General features: G+C 26.6%; 1 protein-coding gene across 1 annotated transcript; it reads left to right on the plus strand.

The window, feature by feature from the left end:
* The first annotated feature begins 1,201 nt into the window (after window positions 1-1,201).
* LOC145849230 (pre-mRNA-processing factor 19-like) lies at window positions 1,202-25,445 on the plus strand. The gene is made up of 12 exons (XM_082954368.1): window positions 1,202-1,392; window positions 2,346-2,494; window positions 9,043-9,178; window positions 13,960-14,163; window positions 18,130-18,269; window positions 18,377-18,450; window positions 20,533-20,653; window positions 21,045-21,147; window positions 21,342-21,464; window positions 23,323-23,408; window positions 23,937-24,107; window positions 24,944-25,445. Exons 1-12 carry the CDS (start codon window positions 1,377-1,379, stop codon window positions 25,142-25,144), a joined length of 1,524 nt encoding a protein of 507 aa, XP_082810494.1. The 5' UTR covers window positions 1,202-1,376; the 3' UTR covers window positions 25,145-25,445.
* The last annotated feature ends 488 nt before the right edge of the window (window positions 25,446-25,933 follow it).

Genomic DNA, 25,933 nt, shown 5'->3' on the forward strand with positions numbered 1-25,933 from the left:
ATTTTATACTTTTAAAATTGTTTATGCTTAACAATATTGTGTTTTATTCAATTTTTAAGAAAAAGTAAAAAGAAAAGGTTGAGGTTTAACTTGCGTTTTTTTTTCTAAAAGTTATTAAAAACAATCAATGATGATATTTTTTAATGGGTCTTATGATTGTTTTAGGTACCAACTGTTTTAACAGCATGAATGTAATTGCTAAACATGTTTTACCTCCTGCATATTCTGCAAGTTGCAGATCTTTCTACAACTCTTCTATCTTATACAAACAAACAGTAAAACAAACTGAGTTTGTAGGAAGGCTTGAAAATCCGAAAAAACAGTTTCAACATTTTCAAAAAAGAGGTAGTTTTAAAGATATTCCTGAATGGTCTTACTTGGATGGTAAACCAGCTCCCCCTGGAATGGCAAAGACAAGAAGGAGGGAATCTCAAAAACAAATTTGTCTTCGAATTATGGAACTAAATAATGAAATAGAAAATATTATTAGTAAAACAACAAGGAAGAAGAGAAAATTCAATCAGTGATGCTCTTTGTACCATGCAAAAACTGCAAAACATTTGTATTGATATTTTAAAATTGTTTTCATATTAATTTTTTATATTTAGCACAATTTTATAATATGCTTTAAATATATACAATTATTTATAATAAGTTTTTGTTAATGATCACCGTTTTAAAAGTTACATCTTAGCTTGAAGTACGCAACATATATAATAAATTAAGGTTATAGATTGGGTAACACTTAGTTTAAAATGTAGCATGAAGTTGTAGAAAAGGAAAATTAAATTAGTTTTTTTTACTTGAAGCAGTACAAGTTTATAACTTGGTTGTGTTTTATGGAGAGGCTTTATAAGTTTTAACTACAAAATATTTTCATCAAACTGCTTTTTATATGCACTAAAAGGATAAAAACTTTTAAGTTTTCATAAATATTTATAAAAATTAAAAGTGTACATTATAAAAGGGGGAAATTAAAAATCTATAGTTTTCAATAAGGTCCTTTTTAATTATAATTTTTAATCTTAAAACAGCTATCAACTTTTAATGTCTCAATAAACTAGTATTTAGTTTTAAATTTTAAGCTAAGATCAAATATTCAAACTAATTAATTTATAAAATCTAAGTTGTTATCCATGATGATTGTTTATAAATAAATTTAATTTTACTGAATGAAAATTAGGTATAAGTTTAAATTAGTAACTTTTTGACCTTGTAAGTTATAAAAGTTCACTATTTTTCTTTTAAGTAATAGTTTAAATTTAGAGTGCTTTTTTGTATATAGTTAAAGTTACACAAAAGATATATATTTTGATTTGTGATCACATAAATGACTATTTCAGGATTTAGATCTAACTCGTTTGACAGAATCTGTTATGTTGCGTTGTGAATGTGAGTAACATACTTCTTATTACTTATATAAAAGTGTAAATTTAAATGTAGATGAGTACTTTTAAAATAGTTTAAGGGTTTAAATCAACAGGGTTTCCAAAAAACCTGAAATTCTGGAAAAACTTGGATTTTGACAATTTAGGCAAAAGAACTTAAATTTAAGATATTTAAAAAAATACTGGTTTGAAAAATCTGGAAAATTTTTCCAAAGTCTTTAAAACGACCTTGAATCAAGTGTTTCTTAAGGATAAGTTTTTAATTTGGTGAGAAGGTTGATCAAACAACTGAGAATTGCAGTAGAATATTTATAAAAAGGTTTTAAAGGACAATTTTATTTATTTAAATTATGACTATATAAACACATAAAAAGATATATAGTCTATATCAGGGATCAGCAAAGTACAGCCTAAAGCCATGAAGGTAAAAGTAAAGCTCACAGATTATAAATGGGATGTAGCCCCTAAAAGCTAAAATGTAGCTCTCAAGCATAGAAATTTTTCAAACCTTATACTAGATATTCTTGGATTTGGTATGCAGAATAAAAAAGGCCAAGGGTATAATTGACAAAAGATTAGAAAAAAAGGTGACATTGTAACTAAAACTACAACTTGCTACACGCTCCAGCTAGTTTGATTTTTTAAAGCTCAATCTATTTCAGGCTAATAAGAATTTTTTGTAGACTTGAAAAAATATATTGAAGTAATCTTTTTGTAAGTTTTAAAATAAGTTAAGTTGATTAAATTTTAAGTATTTTGCTCTTTTATAGTTTGTAGTTAAGTTAGGGGTGAGCATAGGTGTAGTTGGCGGCAGGATGTGAAAATATTTAGTGTTTGGTGGTCAGAAACATAATTATCTAATTTATTTCAACAAAGTACTAATTCTTATGACTTTTTTACTACTGTATTTAGTGAAAGTATCTTCTGTAAATTGTACTGTAATTTAAAATTCAACAGTGTCTGGTGAAACTCCTAGATCACCTGTAGTTTCTTTATCCTCAAAATGCGTTTTTGAAAAAAGACTATTGGAAGAATACGTCAAAGAGCATGGAAGAGATCCAGTGACAAATGAAGATCTAACAGCTGATCAAATTATTGAAATAAATGTAAGATAGTTAGCTTTTAATTTAATAATTTGAATGCATATAGAAAAAGTTTTGTTTTATATTGGTTAAGGGCATAGGGGGAGGGGGGTAAAACACTTATTTTTCACAATTTGATCTTATTTTATATAGTTTTTACTAAGCTCCAAAATGCTTTTTACAAATTTAAAAAATTCAAAATAGTTTTTGAGATATAGCCAGTCAAAGTCGGAGGAAACAATAGGTTCCTTATGGGAGGCGCAAACTAAAACAGCAAAAATAGACTATTTCACAAAAATCTATCTTCTCCTACGTTTTTTGAGATAACTACCTCAAAATTTGAGGAAGTGTTTCATGAAATATTTAGAAAATTCTGTTGGAATGAATTTTAAAAAAAAGTTAAAAAATAAAAAAATTGTGAAAAAAAAACAGTTTTTTTTGTTGTAAAACTTAATTTTTTAATTTTTTTAAATTTTGTTCCCACAGAATTTTCTAAATATTACAAGGAACATTTTCTGAAAATTTGAGGTAGTTATCTCAAAAAAAGTAGGAAATAGATTTTTAGTGATTTCTAGTTAATTGGTGTTTTAGTTTGCGCCTTCCATATGGAACCTATTGTTGCCTCCAACTTTGAGCGGCTATATCTCAAAAATCATTTTGAATTTTTTAAATCTGTGAAAAGCATCTTGTAACTTAGTAAAAGCTATATAAAATAAGATCAAATAGTGAAAAAAAGTTTAACCCCCCTATGCCCTTGACTTATTATTTAGTTAGGTTTATTTAAGACACAAGGTGTTGAGATTTAAAATTATATTTATAGCTGAATATCCTAAAATTGTTATTGTAATTTTTTTTTACAAGTTTCTTCAATAAAATGCTTAGTTTTGCGTATTTTCATAAGCTTATTTTGTTTTAGGGGCTAATTTTAGTTACTAAAATTTTGAGGTGTCTATTTAGATATTTCTAACACAACCATTTTTCAAAGATATGGAAAGTTATAGATGAAAAACCGACATAATTTATGTAACATCTAATCACTAGAAATTGCTATTTTAATAACAAATCTTTAATTTGTTTAAATATGTTATTATAAGTTGTATAGTAAAGTTTAATAAAATTATTTTTACAACTAATATTTGATTTAAGAGCTAAGGTTTATAATAAGTTTTAATAAAAACTGATATTGTAAACTTACATCAGGGTTGCCAAAAATCTGGAATTTGACAATTTAGGTAAAAAAAACCAGGAATCTTGATCAATTCTTTACATTTTAAATAGTTAAGTTTTGATTTGACACTAAAAATATATCATAAAGAAAAACAATTTTTGTCATTATCAAAAAAAAATTGATTTAAAAAAACATTTGAAGTAGCTTTACAGTATCTTATACTATTTATATTATTTACTATTCAACACAGTCTTTTACCTTAAACCTAATTTTTCAACTAAAAATAGACCCAAAGACGTTTACTTTTAAAAACCTGGAAGAATTATGAAAACCTGGAGAAAATTTGCCATAAACCGGTGTTAACCCAGAAAAATAAGCATTTTATTAATATCAGTTTATGTGTAATAAGTAAGTTGTTACATAAGATTAAAACTAATATTTTAGTAAGATTAAGTTGTAAAGTAAGTTAAACATATAATATAAGCAAGACAAAATTTATATTGAAGAATGAATGGGGTAGCAGCCCTAAAAAACAACTTTATATGTTTTTTAAAGGAAAAAAACCATACCCACTCTTGAATATTAAATTTATTATAATTAAGTATTTTAATTTTTTCTTACACCCCTAAAACATTTCCATTTGTTCTCGCATCCCTTGCTAGGAACTTTTTATATACCAATATTTAATTTTATCCTCCATACCTAAAAGTTTTCGAAATTACTGCACATATAGTAATGAAAAATAGCATACCTACTATTAATGATCTTAATTAAACAGCATCTAAAGTTATACTTAGTCCCTTCAGTATTTATGACGTAACAACACTCTAAAAAATAATAAATTCACTCTATTACACTCTAACTATACTCCTGTTTTTTTAATGATCATTCAGATACTAAATCAATTATTTATTACTTTTTAAATATAATCCACAGCTAACACAGTTTTTGATCTGCTGTCACATCATATTTCTCTGATAACAATATTGCTTGGAATTACTTAAATAAAGAGGACCATTAAAGCATAAAGTTTTTACAGTTGTCTGCACATGTGTGCCATTGTACAAAAATTTAGGTTTCTTGCTACTGGAGTTCACAGTATGAGCTATCCTATTGGTATATACGTGCTAGCATATAAGTTGCTAGTTGGTTACTATATAAGTGTGTAAAATTTTGTTATTTGTTAGCATTGTACTCTACTGAAGAAAATTGCTCGAAATATATTTAGTGTTTTTGAAGTTGTATGTCTTGTGTAACGTATTGTATACTTACTGGTCACTTATGTTCTAATATCTGAAAAAGAAGTATGACAAAAATGGCGTCAAGCTTTGTAATAAGCTGATTTTCACACAGTGTAAACTTATTAAGAAAGAATTACTTATAGAATTCTTAAAACAGTGCATGATTAAAATTGATTTTGTTTAGAATAAATAATTTAAAACTAAAGTTATCTAGTAAAGTGGATAAAATATTTTTGAAATCTGAAATTTTGAAAGTTGAACGTAACTATAAATATCTGGAATCTGCAGTTGTATATTACTCGAGTAAATTAAAGGAAGTGTTGTCTTTAGAAGATTTTGATAAATTTAATAATTATGTGGAAGAAGTTGTAATTAAACAAAACAGTAAAATGATAAAAGACAATAGAAAGAAATTGAATAATTTGATATTGAGAAAGTTTGATTTTAACTGTTACTAATTGCTTTTGTCTTTTATTAATCTCTTGATTACTTTATGATTACTTATTTACTATATAAGTGTGTAAAATCTTATTATTTGTTAGCATTGTACTCTACTGAAGATAATTGCTCGAAATATATTTAGTGTTTTTGAAATTGTGTGTCTTGTGTAACGTATTGTAATTTATTTAAATATATTTAACACAACTACAATAAAATATAGCATTCTTATTTTTTTTTGTTTCTAAATAATGAACCAATACAAAAATAATATTCTTATATACAAATCAGATCTGACAAGACTCACTAGTAAGGTTTGTTGTTAAACTAGCTTTCAATTTCCTCAACTTGTTCTGAAATCAGTTTTAAGGTCCAAGGAGTAGTCACTTAAAAGCATATTAAAGGACTTGAACCGACTTAGTAGAACAGTAGTAATTATCCAACACCTGATATTTGATTATTTTAATTTTTCAATCAACATCACTCTAATTGTCAAAATAAATCTCAAATGAACTACCCTGAAAACTGAAAAACACAAAATTTAATATTTATCATGGCCTTACAAAATGGGAACGGGTCAGAAAAGTACGGCGTCACTGTAGTAGAGAGTGACACTGAAGCCAGGGATGCCACATGGTCAGGAAATCAGGAAAAGTCAGGAAATTTTTTTTTTAATGACGAAAGTCAAGAAAAAATATAGGGTTTGAAAAAAAGTCAGGAAATTGATTAAAAAAAAATCAGATTTTGTCAGTTTAAATTTTCAAAATTCCTTATTTTCCAAAGCCTTCAAATAGTAAAAAATTAGATAAAAATCCTTTAAAGTTAGAAAAAACTTCAAGATTTTCCTAAAAATATACAAAGTTATTTAATTTCCAATGTCTTCATCTGGTATAAATTAGTAAAATATCCTTTATAAAACTGCAAAACTTTTTCATATGAAGAGGTACTCTACTTGAACAAGCAGATTTTGTAAGCTTTTTAGTATTGATGATCTGTAGCAAGGACACTTCCATAGTGAAACTGTGATATATACAGAAAAGCTTATCTAGCACAATTTTAGAATCAAAGTGTTTTTTGTTTAAGTAAATAGTTGAGTTCTTTATAATTAAACAGTTAGTTTAGTATTTTATGTAATAAACTGATGTGTATACTTTACCTCTTTATAATTTTTTCAAAGTTGTTTAGATTTATAAAATAAGTTCTAAGAGGTATATGCCAAGTACTGCTATGAAATGCTAAAAAAATGTGTTTTTTTTCAGACAAGCTGTGTTTATAAGGTAATAATACAAGTATTTTGCTGATAAAACTGTTTATTGCAAATACATCAATCATACACAGATGATTCAAGTGATGTAATGGAAGTTTGATGATTGAATTCAGCAAAAATCTGTTGTTTTAACCTGTATTAAAATTAGATTGAAAGCTTTATATAGTTTCAAGTGTTAGATTATGTATTTAAGAATAAGTTTAAGGCCATGTGGGGGGTCCAACATTTTTTTTACTATAATTAACTTTAGCTTTTATATGAAAGCTTTAAGTACAAACTACAAGCCAGTTTTTATAGAATTCAAAAATATCATTTAACTTTTGAGATATTTAATTTTTTGTAAAAATTTTCCAATATAAACGTATGGACCACAAATTTTTTGGAGTCAATTTTCTTGGAAATTTTAAAATTCACTAAAAATCTATCTCCTCCTTCATTTTTCAAGCAATCTTCTTCAAATTTTCAGGAAACGTTCCTTATAATAAAAGGAAAAAACGTTACTTGAGTATTTTAGTAATTAAAAAAAAAAATTATCACAAAAATTAATAAAAGAAGTGTTTTTTTTTTCAAAAAAATATTTTCACCAAACATTTTTTTAATTCCAAACTAACGTTTTTTGTTATTGTATAAAGATTATACTGTGAAAGTTAAAGAAGATTGCTTGAAAAATGTAGGAGAAGATAGATTTTAAATGAAATAGTCTTTTTTCGCTGTTTTAGTTTTCCCTTCCCATAGGGAACCTATTATGCGGCCCGACTTTGACTGGTCATATCACAAAAAATAATTTGAATTTTTTAAAACGATAAAAAGAATCTTGAAGCTTAGAAAAAACTCTATAAAATAAGATTAACTTGTAAAAACATAATTTACCCCCCCCTAAGGCTTTAAATTAAGAGTTTGATTTAGAAAAGTCAGGAAAATTTTGGTAAAAAGTCAGGACATTTTTCTCAGCTTGATCTGTGGCAACCCTGAAAGTGTTAATCTGTGCTAAAGTGATGCCGTGCTTTTCTGACACCTACCCTACAAAATATATGTAATTTTATCAAAATAGAAATAGTTTTTATTTCTGCTATTGTTCTTAAATATTGCTTAGTAACAGCCACCACTAACTCTTATGTATATTTTTTAATTCAAAATGGCTCACATTACAAGTATACAATTTACTACTCTGTACTAATACTTGGTGTAATATTCAGGGTTGCCACTCGGTCAGGAAAAGTCAGGAAATCAGGAAAAATTTGAAAAAATTACAAAAAACAGGAAAAGTCAGGAAAAAATGGGGGGTTTTGAAAAAAAGTCAGGAAATTTGATAAAATAAAAAAAAAAGTCAGATTTTGTCAGTTTAAATTTACAAAATTCCTTGTTTTCCAAAGCCTACAAGTGGTAAAAGTTAATTAAAAGTCCTTTAAAGTCAGAAAAAAATTCCAAAATTTTCCTAGAAATTTACAAAAATATTTAATTTTGTTTCCAATGCCTTCAGCTGGTATAAATTAGTAAAATATCCTTTATTAAACTGCAAAATGTTCCTTATATGTCGTTTGTTTATCTAGATACATTTATGCTAGGATTTGCTAAAAAATTGTTTCTTTTTTCAGACAAGCTGTGTTTATAAGGTAATAATACAAGTATTTTGCTGATAGAGCTGTTTATTACAAACATTAATCATACACAGATGGATGGTGATAGAATTCAGCAAAAATCTATTGTTTTTAACCTGTATTAAAGTTAGATTGGAAGCTTTATATAGTTTAAAGTGTCAAATTATGTATTTTAGAATAAGTTTAATTTAAGAGTTTGATTTAGAAAAGTCAGGAAATTTTTGGTAAAAAGTCAGGAAAATTTGCTCAGCTTGATGAGTGGCAACCATGAATATTATGACAATGTATCTCAATTAAACTTTTACTTGACTCAATTATGAACTGATAGTTTAGACTGGAGGTAGGAAAATTGCAATCACCAAGCATGAGTTTCTGACTCCCTACCTCCTTTTTAGCTAAAAATAAACTAAAACAACTAATGCAGAAAAAGCAAGTATAAGCTTTTTATATTAAAAGATAGCAAGTATGCTCTATTCTGCTTGTGATTAAACTTTTCTGTATATTTCATAATCATTTCATCACATAATTGCTTTGATATTATGTGACTCGCGAAATATTATTTCAGTAAATCTGGCTCGTTCCTCGAACAAATCTACCGACCCCTAATTCAAAAATAATTAGTTTAATATACTTAACTTTTCAATGTAATTTATAACTGTTCAGTGTTCGTTTAAAAGCTATCGTAAAAAGTTAGTTTCGGATGAAGTTAAAATAAAAAAAAAAGTTCGATTTTTTAAGCTTGTTTGTTTGAAAACACTAAAATAGTCTTGATATTTTTTTTGAATTTTATATAAAAATTTCATTTTGTTTACAGTAAGAAAACTAAAAAAAAATTATAATATTTGCAAGTTTTTCTACAGGTGAAGAGTATAGTAAAACCAAAACCTCCATCAGCAACTAGCATCCCTGCTTTATTGAAAATATTACAGGACGAATGGGATGCAACAATGTTAACTAGCTATTCACTAAAAAAGAATTTACAAACTAGTAGACAAGGTAATATTTTTAAATGATTTACAAATATCTATATAAAAATTATATACTACAGTAATGATAATTTTTGCCTACAACAATTGAAAAACTACTTAATTAGTTAAATATCAGTAACGTTTCTTTTAGTTGAGAAAATATAAATACATACTTCAAAGAGTAGAACATAAACATGTTTTTTGTTATATGACTCAAGTTTTAGGGAGTAGGAGCACCTGTTGTGCTCGATAATGAAGTAGTGCTCTCTCCAGAAACATCCACTGGACTTATTCACTACTCCTTATCTAATCAATCAAAAATAGTATTTTTATAGATAATAAAAGTGAAAAGTAAATATGAACTTTATGTATGGGTTAACAAATAAAAAACTAATCAATTTATTCTTTCAAGAACTTATTTTACAAACTAAGTTTCGGTCAAAGACCTCGTCAGTACTTAAATAAATTTTCAAATAAAAAACTAATGATAATTTCACAAACATCAATTTATAAAATTCTACTGAAGTATTGAAACAACTGTCTTAGTACCTAAATACTTTATTGACTTACGACGGTTCACTATTCATAAAATATTAATAGCACTACGGAGTCTGTCAAAGATTAACGTACTTTAAAAATTGCATATAAAATTAAGTCTTTTTGTTTTAAATATATTTGCTATAAACATATTTGTAAGTAAAAAACAAGATAAAACACACAATATTACGCAAAGCTAGATAAAAACATTTGAACTACATGTTCAATAAGAACAACAGTAAAAGTTGATGATAAAAACTTGCTTAATGTATACGTTTTAAGAGTTTAAGTGTTAAAATTTACGTTTCGAAACTCCCAAAGTATTTTTGAAATAACTTATTAAAACATATAAACAATAACGGAGCAAAAATTCAATAGTATGCGTGGTATATTAGTCCGAATTTTTATTATAGAAAAAATAAAATGAAAGTTACATCACCATAAATTAAACATCCTTTACAAATGCTTATAAATTTATGTACCAATATGTATATTAGGGTGCTTATGAAATCAGTTTCCTTTGAAATTTCAGCTGGAAATTTGTTTACACTTTGCAAATACCACAATACCACCCTGTGCAAAATTTTAGCTGATTGAAAAAAAATTGCATAGCCTCTTTTAGATTTTATGAAAACCACCCCAATTCAAGCTGTATGGGACCCAAAAAATTCGACCCTAGAGTTTTAGCTGATTTTTTACATGTGCCAAGTATCACATAAGCACATTGTGCATAATTTAAGACGATTTAAAAAAAGTTTTATGGAGGCGCTTCTTGATTTTATGTAATTCTTTTTTTTTGTAAGTTTTCTTGAATTTTATCTTATTTTCTCAAAATAAAAACAAGAAGCGCCCTAATAAAGCTTTTTTTAAATCGTCTTAGATTATGCACAATGTGTTTATGTGATGTTTGACCACATGTAAACTAAATATACTATCATACATAAGGGACTAAAGTTTGAGATATAAAATAAAATGTAAAATAAAAATTATATTTAAATGAATTAATATAAGTTAAATATAATTTTTTAAACTTGATCAGAATCACATTTAATTATTTTTTATTTGGATTTTTCAAGTAGATTTAAAAGTAACACCACAATGGGACAGAAATAGTATCGATAACGGGGTGTTCTACTTATACAATGTTAGGGGCCTGGTTTATAACGCAACGTGCGCTTTAAGTTGCATAAGAGATGTCCCCAAGATAACGAGTAACTATAGTTGATAAATAGACTAATATGACTCACTTACTATTTACTAAAAGTTTAATAAATGAATTATTTACACTACTGTTAAACGTAACTCGAGTCTGTGGTAATGAATTGTATTTACAATGAAATTGCGAAACAAAAAGGTGATTAAAATACTATATAGTATAAAACCAATAAATCGAATTATCAATTCTTTTAAAAGACTAAAATACATGAATCAAAGAAGCAGAAAACTAAGTCATCGTTTAAACTCAACTCATAGAGCAATATAAAGCGAACTAAATTTGCTTAACAAGATCGAAACCATTCATAATCTAAGTGCAGCGAAAAGCCGCAATGGCTTAAAAAGCTCACTGCGAGACAGTAAAACTCTTAAAGCCTAGATCGAGCGTAGCGTTGAGTTTTTATACAAAAATGCTCTCGAAAAGGAGAAAATGCCAATAGCATTACAATAGTACAAAATACATAGTGCATATATAATACTTGTTATCTGTGGTTGTTTATGAAACTTTAATTAAAGCAAGTAAATGGTTATAGCTTGGTTCTTATTTGAAGAATAATCGCCTGTCGTGTGGGTAAATAATCGAAAAATCCTCCCTTCTATTTATAAGTAGCTCATCTTATGCTGCAATTGCTACCCTCCTGTCCATTTTTGGCCTTTTCTCAAGCCTGTGAAAACAATTACACACGTATTCATACAAACGAGTGTTTTGATTTAAAAAAATATTAAAAGTGTGCTTATAGTAGGCGTACATATCTTTAAAACACTGTTGTTGAGCTGATAAAAATTTTATCTAGGCCCTTAATTTCTTTCTAAACTTTATTAACAAGGTTTCTGGTTAAGGAAGTACCTTTTAAAGGACAGTTATTTTTGTTTGCTATATAAAAATCACAAGTCTTCAGTATTGTTTATTGAACGATAAAGAACAGCGCTCAAACTATTTGATCCTAGGACTTGGTTTACCTTAAAATATTTTGGTTATCGAGTCGTACAACACTTGCATACCTTTTAACGTCTTTTCCAGGACAAATTTATACATAATTTATGCTTTTTTACTTATGGGTTTAATTATAACTGAAGAATTATTCATAACTTAGTATTATCGAAGTTACTTATACATTTTATATTATCGCTAATTACATAGTTAAACTTTTATTGCATTTTGTTATACATCGATTTTATCTTTGCTATTGATTTGTGTTAGAATTATAGCTTTTATTATTTATAATTATTTTATTAATATAATTACTATTTTTATTGTCTCTGTTATTATTCGTTTTTTGTTATTAACGATGCTATCATAACTGTTACTACTATTTATGTTATTGCTAATAAGGTTAGTTCTATTTATAGTATCAGTACTAATATTTGTTGTATTGCTATTAAGAATACTAGATATATTATTTACCTTGTTTTTTGTATTAGCTTTGATATGTAGCTTGTAAAAGTTAGATAAATCTGTTTTGTTATAGGACTTCATTAAAGACTTGAAATTATTAATCAACTAGATTAAATTTAAACAAGTTTCATATTAAAAATTTTGTGATTGAAAAAGCCCATCGGGAAATGTTTGCCGACTAGGTTTCATAGTATTTACCCAAATTAATATTAATAGAAAAATTTATACTTTTTACTTTTGTGATTCCAATAATAGTTCTTGACTTAAAAATAAGAAGAATAATATCCCTTAAACTTTATAATTTTTTGTCAAAACAATTTTTTACTCGTTTAATATAGTTCAAACAAGATCCTCAGTAGTTTTTTACACATAATTGCCAGCTTTAGTTTAAGTTTAGTTTAATGTCTTCTTTCATGTTCATATAAGTTTTATAGATTTTACTAATCAACTGAGGATCTCGTTTTAAGTACTGAAGCATTGTTTTGACATTTTCTTTCTATTTAAATGTTAATAGAAGAACGTTAAAAAGATTATATTCCATTACATGCACCTTACAGCACTTTTAAAATACATTGTTAAAAATAAATTTTTAAACTTGACTTAAATTTCAGTCAATTCGTTCTCTTAAAGAGCTTTTATTTCATTAGTCATGGTTGCGTTCGAAAAGATAGGTACTTTGGCGCTTTTGTGTCATTAACGGGAGACACTTTATGACATGGTTAAGGGTGGTCACAGTTAAAATTATTTGATTTGTATAGACAATTTCTATGATACGGCCAAAAGTATTTTTAAATAAACTTTAAGACAATTTTAAAAACTAGTTACTTGCGCGCGAGTTGTAAAGTAATATTAAAGCATATGATAGGCATTGACTTAAGTGTTGTTTTTCTTATCTTCTCGTAAGCGATTAGTTTTTTATGATCCATGTCACCAAGTCCATCATCTCTATACAATCCGTAATTTAAGATTATGTTAGAAACTTTAAAATGAATGGCTACATCTATCAAAATATTAAAAAAAACCATTAACCATTGTAAAACCAAAAATTAAACTATACCTTTAATTAATCTTATTCGTTAACACCAGTATCCACTAAACGTGTAAAAGAGTAGAGTAAACTTGTTTATATTGTGAAATTATCTCTTGGCAGTGCTAAACTAAGAAAACAGAATGTTTTCTAAGCTGATTGGTTAAAACAAAAGACGTTTTTTTTTTTCGTATAAATAATAACTTTAAATTGAAGCAACATACCAAATACGTAGTAAACTATTTTTCTATTGGGGTTTTTATATTGTTATTGTTAAAATAATTTCCCTTTGCGATTTAACATTCTTATTAATCGAAGCATATTTTTTCTTTTTTCATTATGATAAATAATGTTACTTTTGTTAAATTGTTATACTTTTTGTTTAAAAACTTAATTTAAATCAATAATGATGTTCTTGAAAAGTATCAACCAACTCTTTGCTAATATTTTGTTCTAGTAAGGCTATTTTAGTTAAACATGTTTAGAAGAATTGACTAATTTATGCTGTAAGGTTTTAATTGTTTTTTTTCTCTAAAATAATCTTTTCCATAATATAGAAGATTTACTTTAAATTTTCAGATTTTCATATTAATGTAATTAATAACCAATTTAAAGTTATTATTGATTTTCGCAGAGTTGTCACATGCCTTATACCAGCACGATGCGGCTTGTCGTGTCATTTCTCGTCTTACAAAAGAAAGTACTGTCGCTAGAGAAGCGCTGGCAACGTTGAAGCCTCAATCAAACATTGTTACTCCACAACAGCAAACACCTAGTGTAAATATTAACTCAGATGCATCTGTGCCTATGGAGTCAGAAAATACTACTATTAATAATGGTTTGTTCACTGTTACTAAATATCAGGGTTTCCCAAACTCATTTACTAAACTCCGTTTTTGCAAAAAAAATTGCTCCCATTTATTAGGTATCGCCCTACTACTAGTTAATTACCCATTTACTTTTTAGTCTTCTTACTTATTTATGTACCTTAAAAGCAGAAAATGCCCCTAAAGGGCCTAAACTGGCCACTAGTGGGTTTAATTTTAACTTTTTATATGAGCCTAGATTTGAAAAATTTATTTTTAACAATGCAAATTAAAAGTTGATAAAAATAAGTGAACACGATTGTCATATTTTTGTTCAAGTATATCCATTTAAACAGTATTGATATGTTGTTGTCTTTTTTTCTACAAATAATGTGTTTTTATTCTTTGTAAACCAAGTAAGTATTTTCACCAGTTAAATTTATAATAGACAGTCAAATTAAAGTAATGAAATTATGTTTTTCTCAAGAATAAATCAGTCATGGAATCAGTACTTGAAGTTTTTATAGTGTAATTCTTATTACATTGACTGATTATTTTTGCTGCAATAAAAAAAAATTATTTATAACGTTATGTATTTTCTTTAAATGTTTGAAAAATATTTTATAACATATAGTAATTTTGAATTATACGTTCTGGTAATAAAATACTAGTGTGTTTTTACAATGATTTAGTACTAAATAAGCAAAAGGTTTAGTTTATTTTAGCTTTAAATTCAAGTGTCTTAATTCCGGGGTCGGAAAACTGCAGGCTAAATGTGGCCTGAGAAGCAAAAAGTTATTTATAGCTTGCAACATCTTTTTCATGTAAAATCAACTAATGCAGAAGAAGCAGATCAACTAATTTTTGATTTTTTATCTTGTTTTATACAGTTTTTACTAAGCTACAAAATGCTTTTTACAGATTTAAAAAATTCAAAATAATTTCTGAGATATAGCCGGTCATAGTCGGAGGCAACAATAGGTTCCTTATGGGAGAAGCAAACTAAAACGGCAAAAATAGACTATTTCACTAAAAATCTATCTTCTCCTACATTTTTTGAGATAACTACCTCAAATTTTCAGGAAATGTTCCTTGATATATTTAGAAAATTCTGTCGGACCAGAATTTATAAAAATAAAAAGTTTATATAAAAAACAAACAAAAAAAAGTTTTTTTGGAGTGTTTTTGTTATAAATTTCTTTTTTTTTAAATTATTTTAAATTCTGTTCCGACAGAATTTTCTAAATATTTCAAGGAACATTTCCTGAAAATTTGAGGTAATTATCTCAAAAAACGTAGGAGAAGATTTATTTTTAGTTATTTCTAGTTATTTGCCGTTTTAGTTTGCGCCTCCCATAAGAATCTCTTGTTGCCTCGGACTTCGACCAGCTATATCTCAAAAATTTATTTAAATTTTCAAAATCTATAAAAAGCATCTTGTAGCTTAGTAAAAACTATACAAAATAAGATCAAAAACCAAAAAAGGGTGTTTACCCCCTCCACCTATGCCCTTAAAATATGCTCTTTTTTCTCTCGTGAAAAAATTGAGCTACCTACTTAATGTTTTTAACTACAAACTTATATATATATATATATATATATATACTTATATAGGTTTATTTCAAGATGTAAAATTCAAAGGACTTGAGTTTCGTGCTTTGCACTCATCAGCTTCAAAACAAGTTTAAAATAAAGCACAAAACACACAAATCACAAAAAAATATATATATAATCTTGAAGTAAAGTTTTCAAAAAATATTAAGCTCCGCGCTAATTTTTTTCTGTGAAATCATAATACAAGACTGTTGTAAACATTATTCCAACTAAATGCAACGCTATCGTTAAGTTACAAGAAAATCTATTTAAAATAGTGATGTACCGGACCCGGATCCGGACTTTTTTTTCAAATTAGAATCCGGCCGGAACCGGATCTGGACTTTTTTTTCGAATTAGAATCCGGCCGGATCCGGACTTTTTTTTTCAAATTAGAATCAAGCCGGATCCGGATATCAGACAAAAATGGCAATATCCGGTCGGACCCGGACGCGGATAGTGAGTCCGGTACATCACTAGTATAAACTAGCCTGAGTCAGAATGAGGTTTTTAAAAACTGAAAAAAAAAAAAGAAATTTAATAATAAGTAGAACAGCTAGCCACAAGGTTTACAAAATTAGGTGTTATTTACAATTGAAAATCTGAAATCAAGTTCTTGAACAAAATTAACTAGAAAATTACAAAATATTAAAAACTGGATAGCTCAAACTCATTTAAAATCTAAAAGAAAACTAGCCTGAGTTTTTACAAAAAACTAAACTAGCCTGAGGCAGTCCAATATTTTCTAAAATTCCAAAAATCCTCAAACTAGCAGGGTTGCCAGTGTTTAAGTCAATAAAACTAGCTAGAGTGAGTATAAACAAGCCTGAGTCAGAATGAGATTTTTAAAAACTGAAAAAATTACTTCAATCTAATAATCAGTAGAACAGCTAGCAAAGGTTGACAATTTGGTAGTAAAGTTGTGGACTGATTGTGGTACAATTAACTTATTAGTACTACCCATCATAACTAAATCCTACCTCATTTAATTAATATCTAACAAATACTAAATTCTAACTGAGACTACTTTCTATAATCAGACACGACAGTTTTGAGTGATGAATTATTTATATAAAACACAACAAGAAATATTAGCATATACAAAATTATTAATTGCTTTGGTAACACTTTAAAAACTGGAAGCTATTTAAATCTATATCAAAAAACTTAAATCAATAAACTAAAAATTAAATAAAACTTTTAGTAAACAAGAAACTGTTAAATTTTTAATAAACTATTAAACTATAAACCTGGCTTAAATATTTAAACAACTGTTGAAATATTCACTTTTAAAACAAAACACTACTTACACAAAAGCATTCACAAAAAAGTTCAATATATTTTGTTGCTTCAAGCTACACACCAAACTAACTAACTGCTTACATATAAACTGCCTGTCATGTTCTGATGTTTTGTTTATCAGTATTTAGTTTGAAACATTTCGTCATATGATTCTCATTGGCTCGTACATTCAACCGTATTAACTCTAAATATTCTCTGAGCTCAACTTTAAACAATAAATAATGCAAGTATTCATTCCAAAGTTTTCAATTTTACAACAAACAGTTGCATTTCTGAAATGTTTATTTCATAGTTTAAATGTAAACAAATGTAAATTAGTCACGTGTACAAAATGAGCCAATCACGGTAGGTGTTTAATTTTAACTGACAAAAATAACTCTTTTTAATTTACACAGAGTTTGTTTTTGAAAAATAGTTAGCAGTATGCTCTTTTTTACTAACTAGATCCGGGTCCGGCCGGATCTCTGTTAGGATCCGGCCGGATCCGGACTTTTTTTTCAAATTAGAATCCGGCCGGATCCGGATATCAGACAAAAATGGCAATATCCGGCCGGACCCGGATAGTGAGTCCGGTACATCACTAATTTTAAATAAACTGTTCAAAAACGAAATTGAATTGTTCTATAATCTTTCTTATCAGTAAGGACTTAAGCATGACAGTTTTATTTTTAACTAGTTTAATTAAATTTAATTTTAAGCTAGTTAAATTATTTTACTCTTTAAAATAAATTAATTGATTAAACTTATTGATTAAAATTATATGTTTTATAGATTCAATAATACTATAATTAAAGACTTGTTAATTGCATCATACAAAGGACTCAAGTCTAGAATGATTTATTAAATTTTCAAAATAGTGAATTAATAAAATGTTGTAGCGAAACTTATTTAATAATTAGAGTCTTATAAGACATTATTTAAAGTCCGTTAAGAGTTAAGGTTTTTTATTTTTTGGCTACTAAGTTGTTTCTTTTAATAAACCTTTTTTATAAACTGAGCCTAATTTGAAGTGACTCAATGTTGTTTTTTGTTAAAAATTAGCAGCTATAATTTTCTGTTATAGCATAGGTCTTTTATTCTTTTTATAACAATAGAATATACAGGTGATCCGATAGGAATATCTGATGATCTTCAGCAAGTTTTGCAGAATAAAGCTGAAGAGCTCAGTGTTAAGCGTAAACAGAAAGGAAAAAAATTACCAGAAGGTCTCGCAAGCCAAGACGACATCAAAGATTACTCTGTTGTGAGTTAAAAGTAAAATTTTTTGTATGTATTAAACTAAATAACATATCACAGCTAAAGCAAAAAAAAAAGTTAGTTTTTAAATTGATAAAAAAAATTCTACTTCAGAATGTGCACAGTGGACTTCATTCCGCTTCTTCTCCTGGTATTTTGTGTTTGGACCTATGTGCAGAAAAGAATAGGTCTGTTAAATTTAAAAATTAATTTAAGATCAGTTTTAGGTTATCTACAGGGTTGCCAGTTTATTTTAAACTTGAGAAATTTTGAAAAAAAACCTGGAATTTTTAAAGTTTGAGTTTTTGTTAATTTTTATAAAATAGATAACATTAAAATACTTGATAGTTTTTATGACTTATAAATCTGTAGTTTTAGCTAACTGTGTTGTAATGGAAACAATAATGTTTTAATATTTTTTTGTTGATATTGTTAGTGAATGGAAGTCATTAGGAAAGAAATAAAAACATTACTTTGTACTTGTAACAAAAATGTTACAAAAATTTGTTTACAGAAAAATATGAAGTTAACGCAAAACTCTTCAAATTTTTAAAACAAAAAGTATAGTAAACTAAACAATGCTTATTTTGCATGTTGTCATTCTTCTATTTTAGCACAAGATGAATTTGATATACTTCAGACAAAGTAACTTTTTCTTGTTTTTTTTAAATAGTTTTATAAAGCTTGAAAAGTATTATTTACATTAGTTATGTATATTTTAATGAAAAAATAACTTACTTCTAAGGACTTAGATCATGTTTAAAATATATAACATTTTAAGGCCATAGGGGGGGGGGTAAACCATGTTTTTTACAAGTTAATCTTATTTTATAGAGTTTTTCTAAGCTTTAAGATGCTTTTTATCGTTTTGAAAAATTCAAATTATTTTTTGAGATATGACCAGTCAAAGTCGAGCCGCATAATAGATTCCCTATGGGAAGGAAAACTAAAACAGCGAAAAAAGACTATTTTATTTAAAATCTATCTCCTCCTACATTTTTCAAGCAATCTTCTTAAAACTTTCACAGTCTAATCTTTATACAATAACAAAAAAACATTACTTTGGAATTAAAAAAAAAAAAATTTTAATATTTTTTTCTTTGAAAAAAAAAAACACTTTTTTTTAAATTTAAATAATCATAATATTTAATATGATAGAATTTTTATTTTTTATATTATTAAATTCGAAAGTAACGTTTTTTCCTTTTATTAAAAGGAATGTTTCCTGAAAATTTGAAGAAGATTGCTTGAAAAATAAAGGAGGAGATAGATTTTTAGTGAATTTTAAAATTTCCGAGAAAATTGACCCCGAAAAATTTGTGGTCCATACGTTTATATTGGAAAATTTTTACAAAAAATTAAATATCTCAAAAGTTAAATGATATTTTTGATTTCTATAAAAACTGGCTTGTAGTTTGTAATTAAAGCTTTCATATAAAAGCCAAAGTTAATTTTTGTAAAAAAAAAAAAAAATGTTGGACCCCCCTATGGCCTTAACTAATTATTGCAACTTTTAAAAATCAAATAATCATTTAATAAAATATTTTAACAACAATTAATAAAATATAACACGTTCTAATTAAGAAAAAGTTTAAGTAGACTTTTAGCTATTTTTATTAAACCGACATAACGGCTTTTGAACAACCATCTTAGAAGAATTTAGTACCAGGTTCCAACATAATAAAATAAATTGCAATACTTACAGTAACTGTTAAGTAATTGATATCTTTTGAACAGCAGTTTTTTAACTAAATAATAACTTAATACTAAAAATTATTGAAAAAAGATGTGCTTTCAAAAACCTGGAAGAATTTCGGAAATCCTAAAAAAAAATTTGAAAAAACGAGTGGCAACCCTGTAACTATATTTTAGTAGTGTTTGTCGAGTACTGTCTAAAATTACTTAAAATTTATTTAAAGTTACTGTAAAGACGTAAATATTACATAACATTGTTTATGTCACAGTGTTTTTTTTAAACAATCTTTAAATTTTTACAGTTTGTCCGTTACTAATACTTAAATAATTACTTAAATTGGGTTAATTGATTATGAAAAAATTACATTCCATACTTTTTTAACTTTTTCTGTCTATCTTTGTCTTAGAGATTAATTCAAACATTTATAAATAGACGTTTGTTTTTAAGCCTGCATTTAGGATCCAATGTTAAGTTTTGTGAACAAATTCTCAAGGGAAAGTTAAGTTTGTCCTTATCTTTGTTATATACACTAAAAACTTATAAAACTACAAGAATACAATTTAAATTATAACAGAGTTGTTACTGGAGGACTTGATAAGACTGCAGTAGTTTTTGATATGGTAGAAGAAAAGATTGTGTCAACTTTGAAAGGTCATGGGAAAAAAATCAACAGTGTTGTCTATCATCCTTACAAGGTAGTTTGTCACAGAATATTTAATATAGATTAAAAAGATTATAAAGCAATCAGCCTATTCTTTAAAGTGAAAGTATTACTCTTAATTTAGTTTTTATCAGAATTGTTTTGTGTGGTTAGAACTCTCTTATTCTAATATATAATTGATGATACATTATGTTACTGAATAAGGTATATAGTTTTATAGTTGTTTAAGTTTATTAAGAATTTTAGAATCATAATCTTTAAATAACATTTTTTTCTTAAAAACTATAGATACTTATCAATAGACTTGATTGTAAATTAATTTTATGGAAGTTGTAGATAGTTCAGTTAGTTTATAATTGCATAAATTACATTAAAAAAACTTATTATAAACTGGTTTGAATTTCAATAAAAATAATTGACTATAGGATGTAGCAATTACTGCATCTTCAGATGCAACAGTGAGAGTTTGGAACGCTGAAAGTGGACAGCAGTCCGCTATAATTAATGCTCACAAAGCAGCTGTAACAAGTATGTTGATTGTTTCTGTGTTGTACGATTTTAATACTAATTTTCAGGTATGCCTTTAAGTAATCAGTAAGAAATTAACGGTCTTTAAATTTTACAGCATTTTAAAAATTCTGCCAATTTTACTTAACAAAGAACACATTTTGCTCGTAAGTGGATTTTAATTGAAACTCAATTTTTATTTATTTAATCCATAGGTATAAGTCTACATGCTGTTGGAGACTACTTGCTGAGTTCAAGTGAGGACAGGTACTGGGCGTTTAGTGATCTTAACACAGCCCAAGTGTTTAGCTACGTTACTGACCCTGAGGTTGATTCTGGTTAGCCTTTTATTTGTTTTATTATTGTTTTAATCAAGTTTCTTACACTTTTTGCATAAAGAAAGCTTAATATTTATTTTAAATTTTAGATAATTATAATTGAAATGTTACTTACAACGCTGAAAAATTAAAAGATAACAATCATCTTTATACATTGTTATAAACATGTTTATGTAGTTAACAAGGATTTTATTGTACTTAAATTACAGATATCAGTTAAATTACTAGATAGTATTATATGATATATTTAAAGTTTTATATTGATGTAATTTTTAAGTTCTTTGTTTCAATCCACTTTAATTTTATTTAAGCTAGTTTTTTGATTAATTTTACAGTTTTGAAGTTGAAATACTATATAATTTAAGCATTCAGGCTAATTAGTAGTAACTTAGCCTCCGACCTTAATTTTCGACTTCAAAGAGTTGCAACCCTGTCAAATAGTTTATAAACATTTTAAAAGCCTAATCCTTAGACTCACGTTATCTTTTGGAGTGTCAACCCTACAAAAATAAAATTTAAATCAGCTTAAGAATTTTATTTTTATTTCATCATATTTTATTATTATAAGTTTGATTGAAAGTAAACTTAAGATATAGAAAATTTATAATACATTACTCCAGGGTTCGTGGGCGTCAGGCTAAATCAGTTTTTTTTGAAAAAAGTTAAAAAACGTAAGGCTAAATCAGTTTTTTTATTTAAAAATTTGAGAATCTCAGTTTTTCTCACTTCAAATGCTTGAACATTTTTGATAAAAGAAAATTGAAAAATATTTTTAAGATCAAAATGAGATTGAATTTATTTCTAAAAAAAGATTTAGTGAGTAAAGACAAAATCAGTCAGTATTTGTAAAAATAAATGCTTAAAACCTTTTTTTGAATCTCTAAAAAAAATTAAGAACCTTCATTATTTTGTTTTGAGTAGATTATATACGTCATAATTATGAAAATTCATAAAAAAAACACAGTTTAAACATTACAGTTTAGTTCAACTACTTAGCTGTTTGTTTGAATTTTTTTACATCAGCCATGTTTTCAGAGCTTAGTTGGTTAAACTGTTTTAAAACTAATTTAAAGGCTTTATACCAAATACTTTTTAGATTAAAACTGTTAGCAGTTTATTCATATATTTTTTAAAGTTATTAGAGATAATCACAACACTAAAACTTAGCTTTAAGATATAAGTACTAAGTTTTGTGGGAGTACAAATTTTAGGTACAACTCATTTTTCTTTACAAGAACAAAATATTTAAGTGTAAGCTTTTTAAATCTGATATGACATGAGTTTAGGATTTATAATTATGTATCAATTTTAAGTATTAGTCAAAATACTTTAATAAACATTTTTACTTATTTTAATACTCATGTAAGCGTTTCATTTTAAATTTAAATAAAACACGACAATGCACGTCGTTTTATTATAAATCTTCTAGTTATAATATTTTTACTTAGTGCTTAATTACATTGAACAATTGTGTTTAGTAATATTAAATTTTTACACTAGTATGTATTAGATATAACAATTATTTTAAAACTTATCACTGAATTTATTATGTTGAGGGCATAGGGGTGTCAATCACCTTTTTCACAATTTAGTCTTATTTTATGGAGTTGTAACTAAGCTATGAGTTGTTTTTTGCAGATTTTTAAAGCTCAAAATATAATTGAGATAAAACTGGTTGAAGTCTGAGACTACAATAGTACTAATCAAGACTTCTCAATACCTAAATTGACTTCTAAAGGGGATTTTTCTTACTTTGAAAAATGTTAGGCTAAATGAAAAAAAATTTGCGCACGAACCCTGATTACTTTAAGCCTGCTTAGTAGATTATTTGCATTATTTCATTTTTTATTGTTTCTAGCTGTTCTGTGCACACAATTGCATCCTGATGGTATGATTCTTGGCACTGGCCATGAAGACAGCTCAATTCAAATTTGGGATCTGAAGGTCATTTATTAATCATATAAGTTTATGTAAATTACTTTTCGTTTGTTCAAATTATTTGGTAGACAATTTAGATTCTTAAAATTGTTTTGATTTATATTAAAAGTTTCATTAAAGCATGCAGGGTTGCAATTAAACCTTGAATCCTGGAAAAATCTGGAATTTGACAGTTAGGCTAAAAGACCTGGAATTTTAAATAATTTTTACATGTTAAGTAATAAAACTTTGATTTGACACGAAAAATCTATCATACAGATAATTTTTTTATCATCACGAAAAAAAATTTATTATAAAACACATTTAAAGTAGCTTTACAGTATCATTTCAATGTTGTTATATTTAGCACAGTTTTTTACCTTGGAATTAAATTTTAACTAGAAATACACCCAAAAACGTGTATTTCTAAAAACCTGAAAGAAATTTCTTAAAGACCAGTGGCAACCCTGAGCATAGGTTTAGTAACTAATCTAGAATGTAACAAATTATTGACATGAAATTTTTAACTTTTATTTAAATCACATACAATTTTAGAGTGGATCAAATGTAGCCAACTTTCCAGGCCATGCAGGGAGCATACTTTCGATGTCTTTTAGTGAAAACGGCTACTACCTAGCTACTGGTAGCAAAGATGCTAGTGTCAAACTATGGGATCTTAGAAAACTAAGGAACTTCAAAACCATTACCATGGACGACGATTATAATGTTAATCTTTTACTTAGCCTTAAAAGTTGATTGATATAATAGAAATTAGTACAAAACTAGCTTTTTTAATATAGTTTTTAACAAGACTGCATGAATATTGTCAAAGTTTACTTATAGTTAAACATTCTAATTTGAAAAATTTATATTAATTTTAAACCTTATAAATAGATAATTTACAAAGTAGTAATAAGTATGCAGTTGAGTGTTTTTAGCTTTGTAGATTAAAATCTATGTTTTTTTGTAACCATTATAATTGTTGCTTTATATAAGATTATATTTATTTCAAAGATAAGCAAATAATGTTTTTGTTATATGCAATCATAAAAATTAATTTACAAACTTGAAAAGTTTATAATTAAATTTTCGAGTGGGCTCAAGACCAAGTGAGAAATAGTTGCATTTAGGTTGCTTATATATTTTGATCTTTTCAGACTAGATAAAAAAAAAAATATCAAAGCTGCTCTATGTTTTTATTTAGGCTTTTCAAAATTGCAAATATTAATGGTCGCCTTTCACTCAGTCTAACTTAAGCCATTACTCAAGCTAGTTTGAAATGATACTTTTGTAAATCTCAAGATAGTTTTTATTTCGACAAGTTCTAGTCCATTTTATCTTGATATTTAAATAATACTAATAAAGAGAAAGTTTAAGTTATTCAGATTTTTTAGTTTATTTTATAGCATCATAGCTAAATTTACAATTAAATATTTACCTTCTGTGTACTACTTAAACATATATGTTTTTTAACTTCTAATTTTACCCATTTTTTTTTTTGCTTTGAAATTGGAAACTTTTTTTTGATCGTAAGTAGGAAAACTAATATAGTTAACTTTTAGGTTCGATCAGTGAAGTTTGATAGCTCGGGTGCATATCTAGCTATTGGAGGTTCTGACACAAGAGTTTACCTTTCCAAACAGTGGGCCCAGGTAGCAAAGTGGGATGACCATCAAGAGATCTGTACTGGAGTGCAATTTGGTCCTAATGCATCTTACTTGGCTACTACATCAATGGATAGAAAACTCAGAGTTTACAAATAAGAATAATGTTAACTTATATGATGTTATTTACTAACCTAGCCGAACAAAAGATAAGCATACTAGTTCTTCTTTTGTTTAAGATATTGATACTTTTTATTGAAAGAAATCAGTGTCAAATTAGTGTTTTTTGATAGTATGCCTGCTCATATAATGTATATTTTGTTTAAGCGTAGTTTAAAGATGTTAGTACAATTCTTATTTTTACTATAAAGATATAATGAATAGCTGATTTTTTTGAATATAAAATGTTAGATATTGAACCACAATTATCGCAGTGGCATATTTAAATAAAGTTAAAGTTATTAAATGTTGTTTTTTATACTCTAGTGATCTTTAAAAAAAACTTAAAGCCACTTAAATAGAAGACACCCGAGGAATAAAAATAAGATAAATGAGTAATTTAAGCTACTTGAATATAAAAAAAACTTACGAAATATAATATTGCATTAAAATGAAATGAAACTTGGAATACTAAAAGAGCATAGCATTTTAAGACAAATAGATATTTATAAAAATAATACTAAATATATAAAACATTTAGTTTTAATCAACTTGCAGTGTAACTAGTCAGAAAGGTTCAGAAGCTTTAAATCAAATAAACTTGTTTAAGTTAATAAGACAACAAAAAAATTGATGATAAGCGTAGCGAAAATAAAACTGAAATATAAAACTAAAAAGTAAATTAGCACGTTTTTTTTAAATCAACAAAATTTTATGGTGAACCTCATTAATTAAATAGATTTAAAACATCTGCGGAAAAAAAATAATTTGCCACTGGATATATTTTTA

The sequence above is a fragment of the Thalia democratica genome, chromosome 1 (genome assembly GCF_965202585.1).
Source record: "Thalia democratica chromosome 1, ktThaDemo2.hap1.1, whole genome shotgun sequence".
In the NCBI taxonomy this organism is placed as follows: Eukaryota; Metazoa; Chordata; class Thaliacea; order Salpida; family Salpidae; genus Thalia; species Thalia democratica.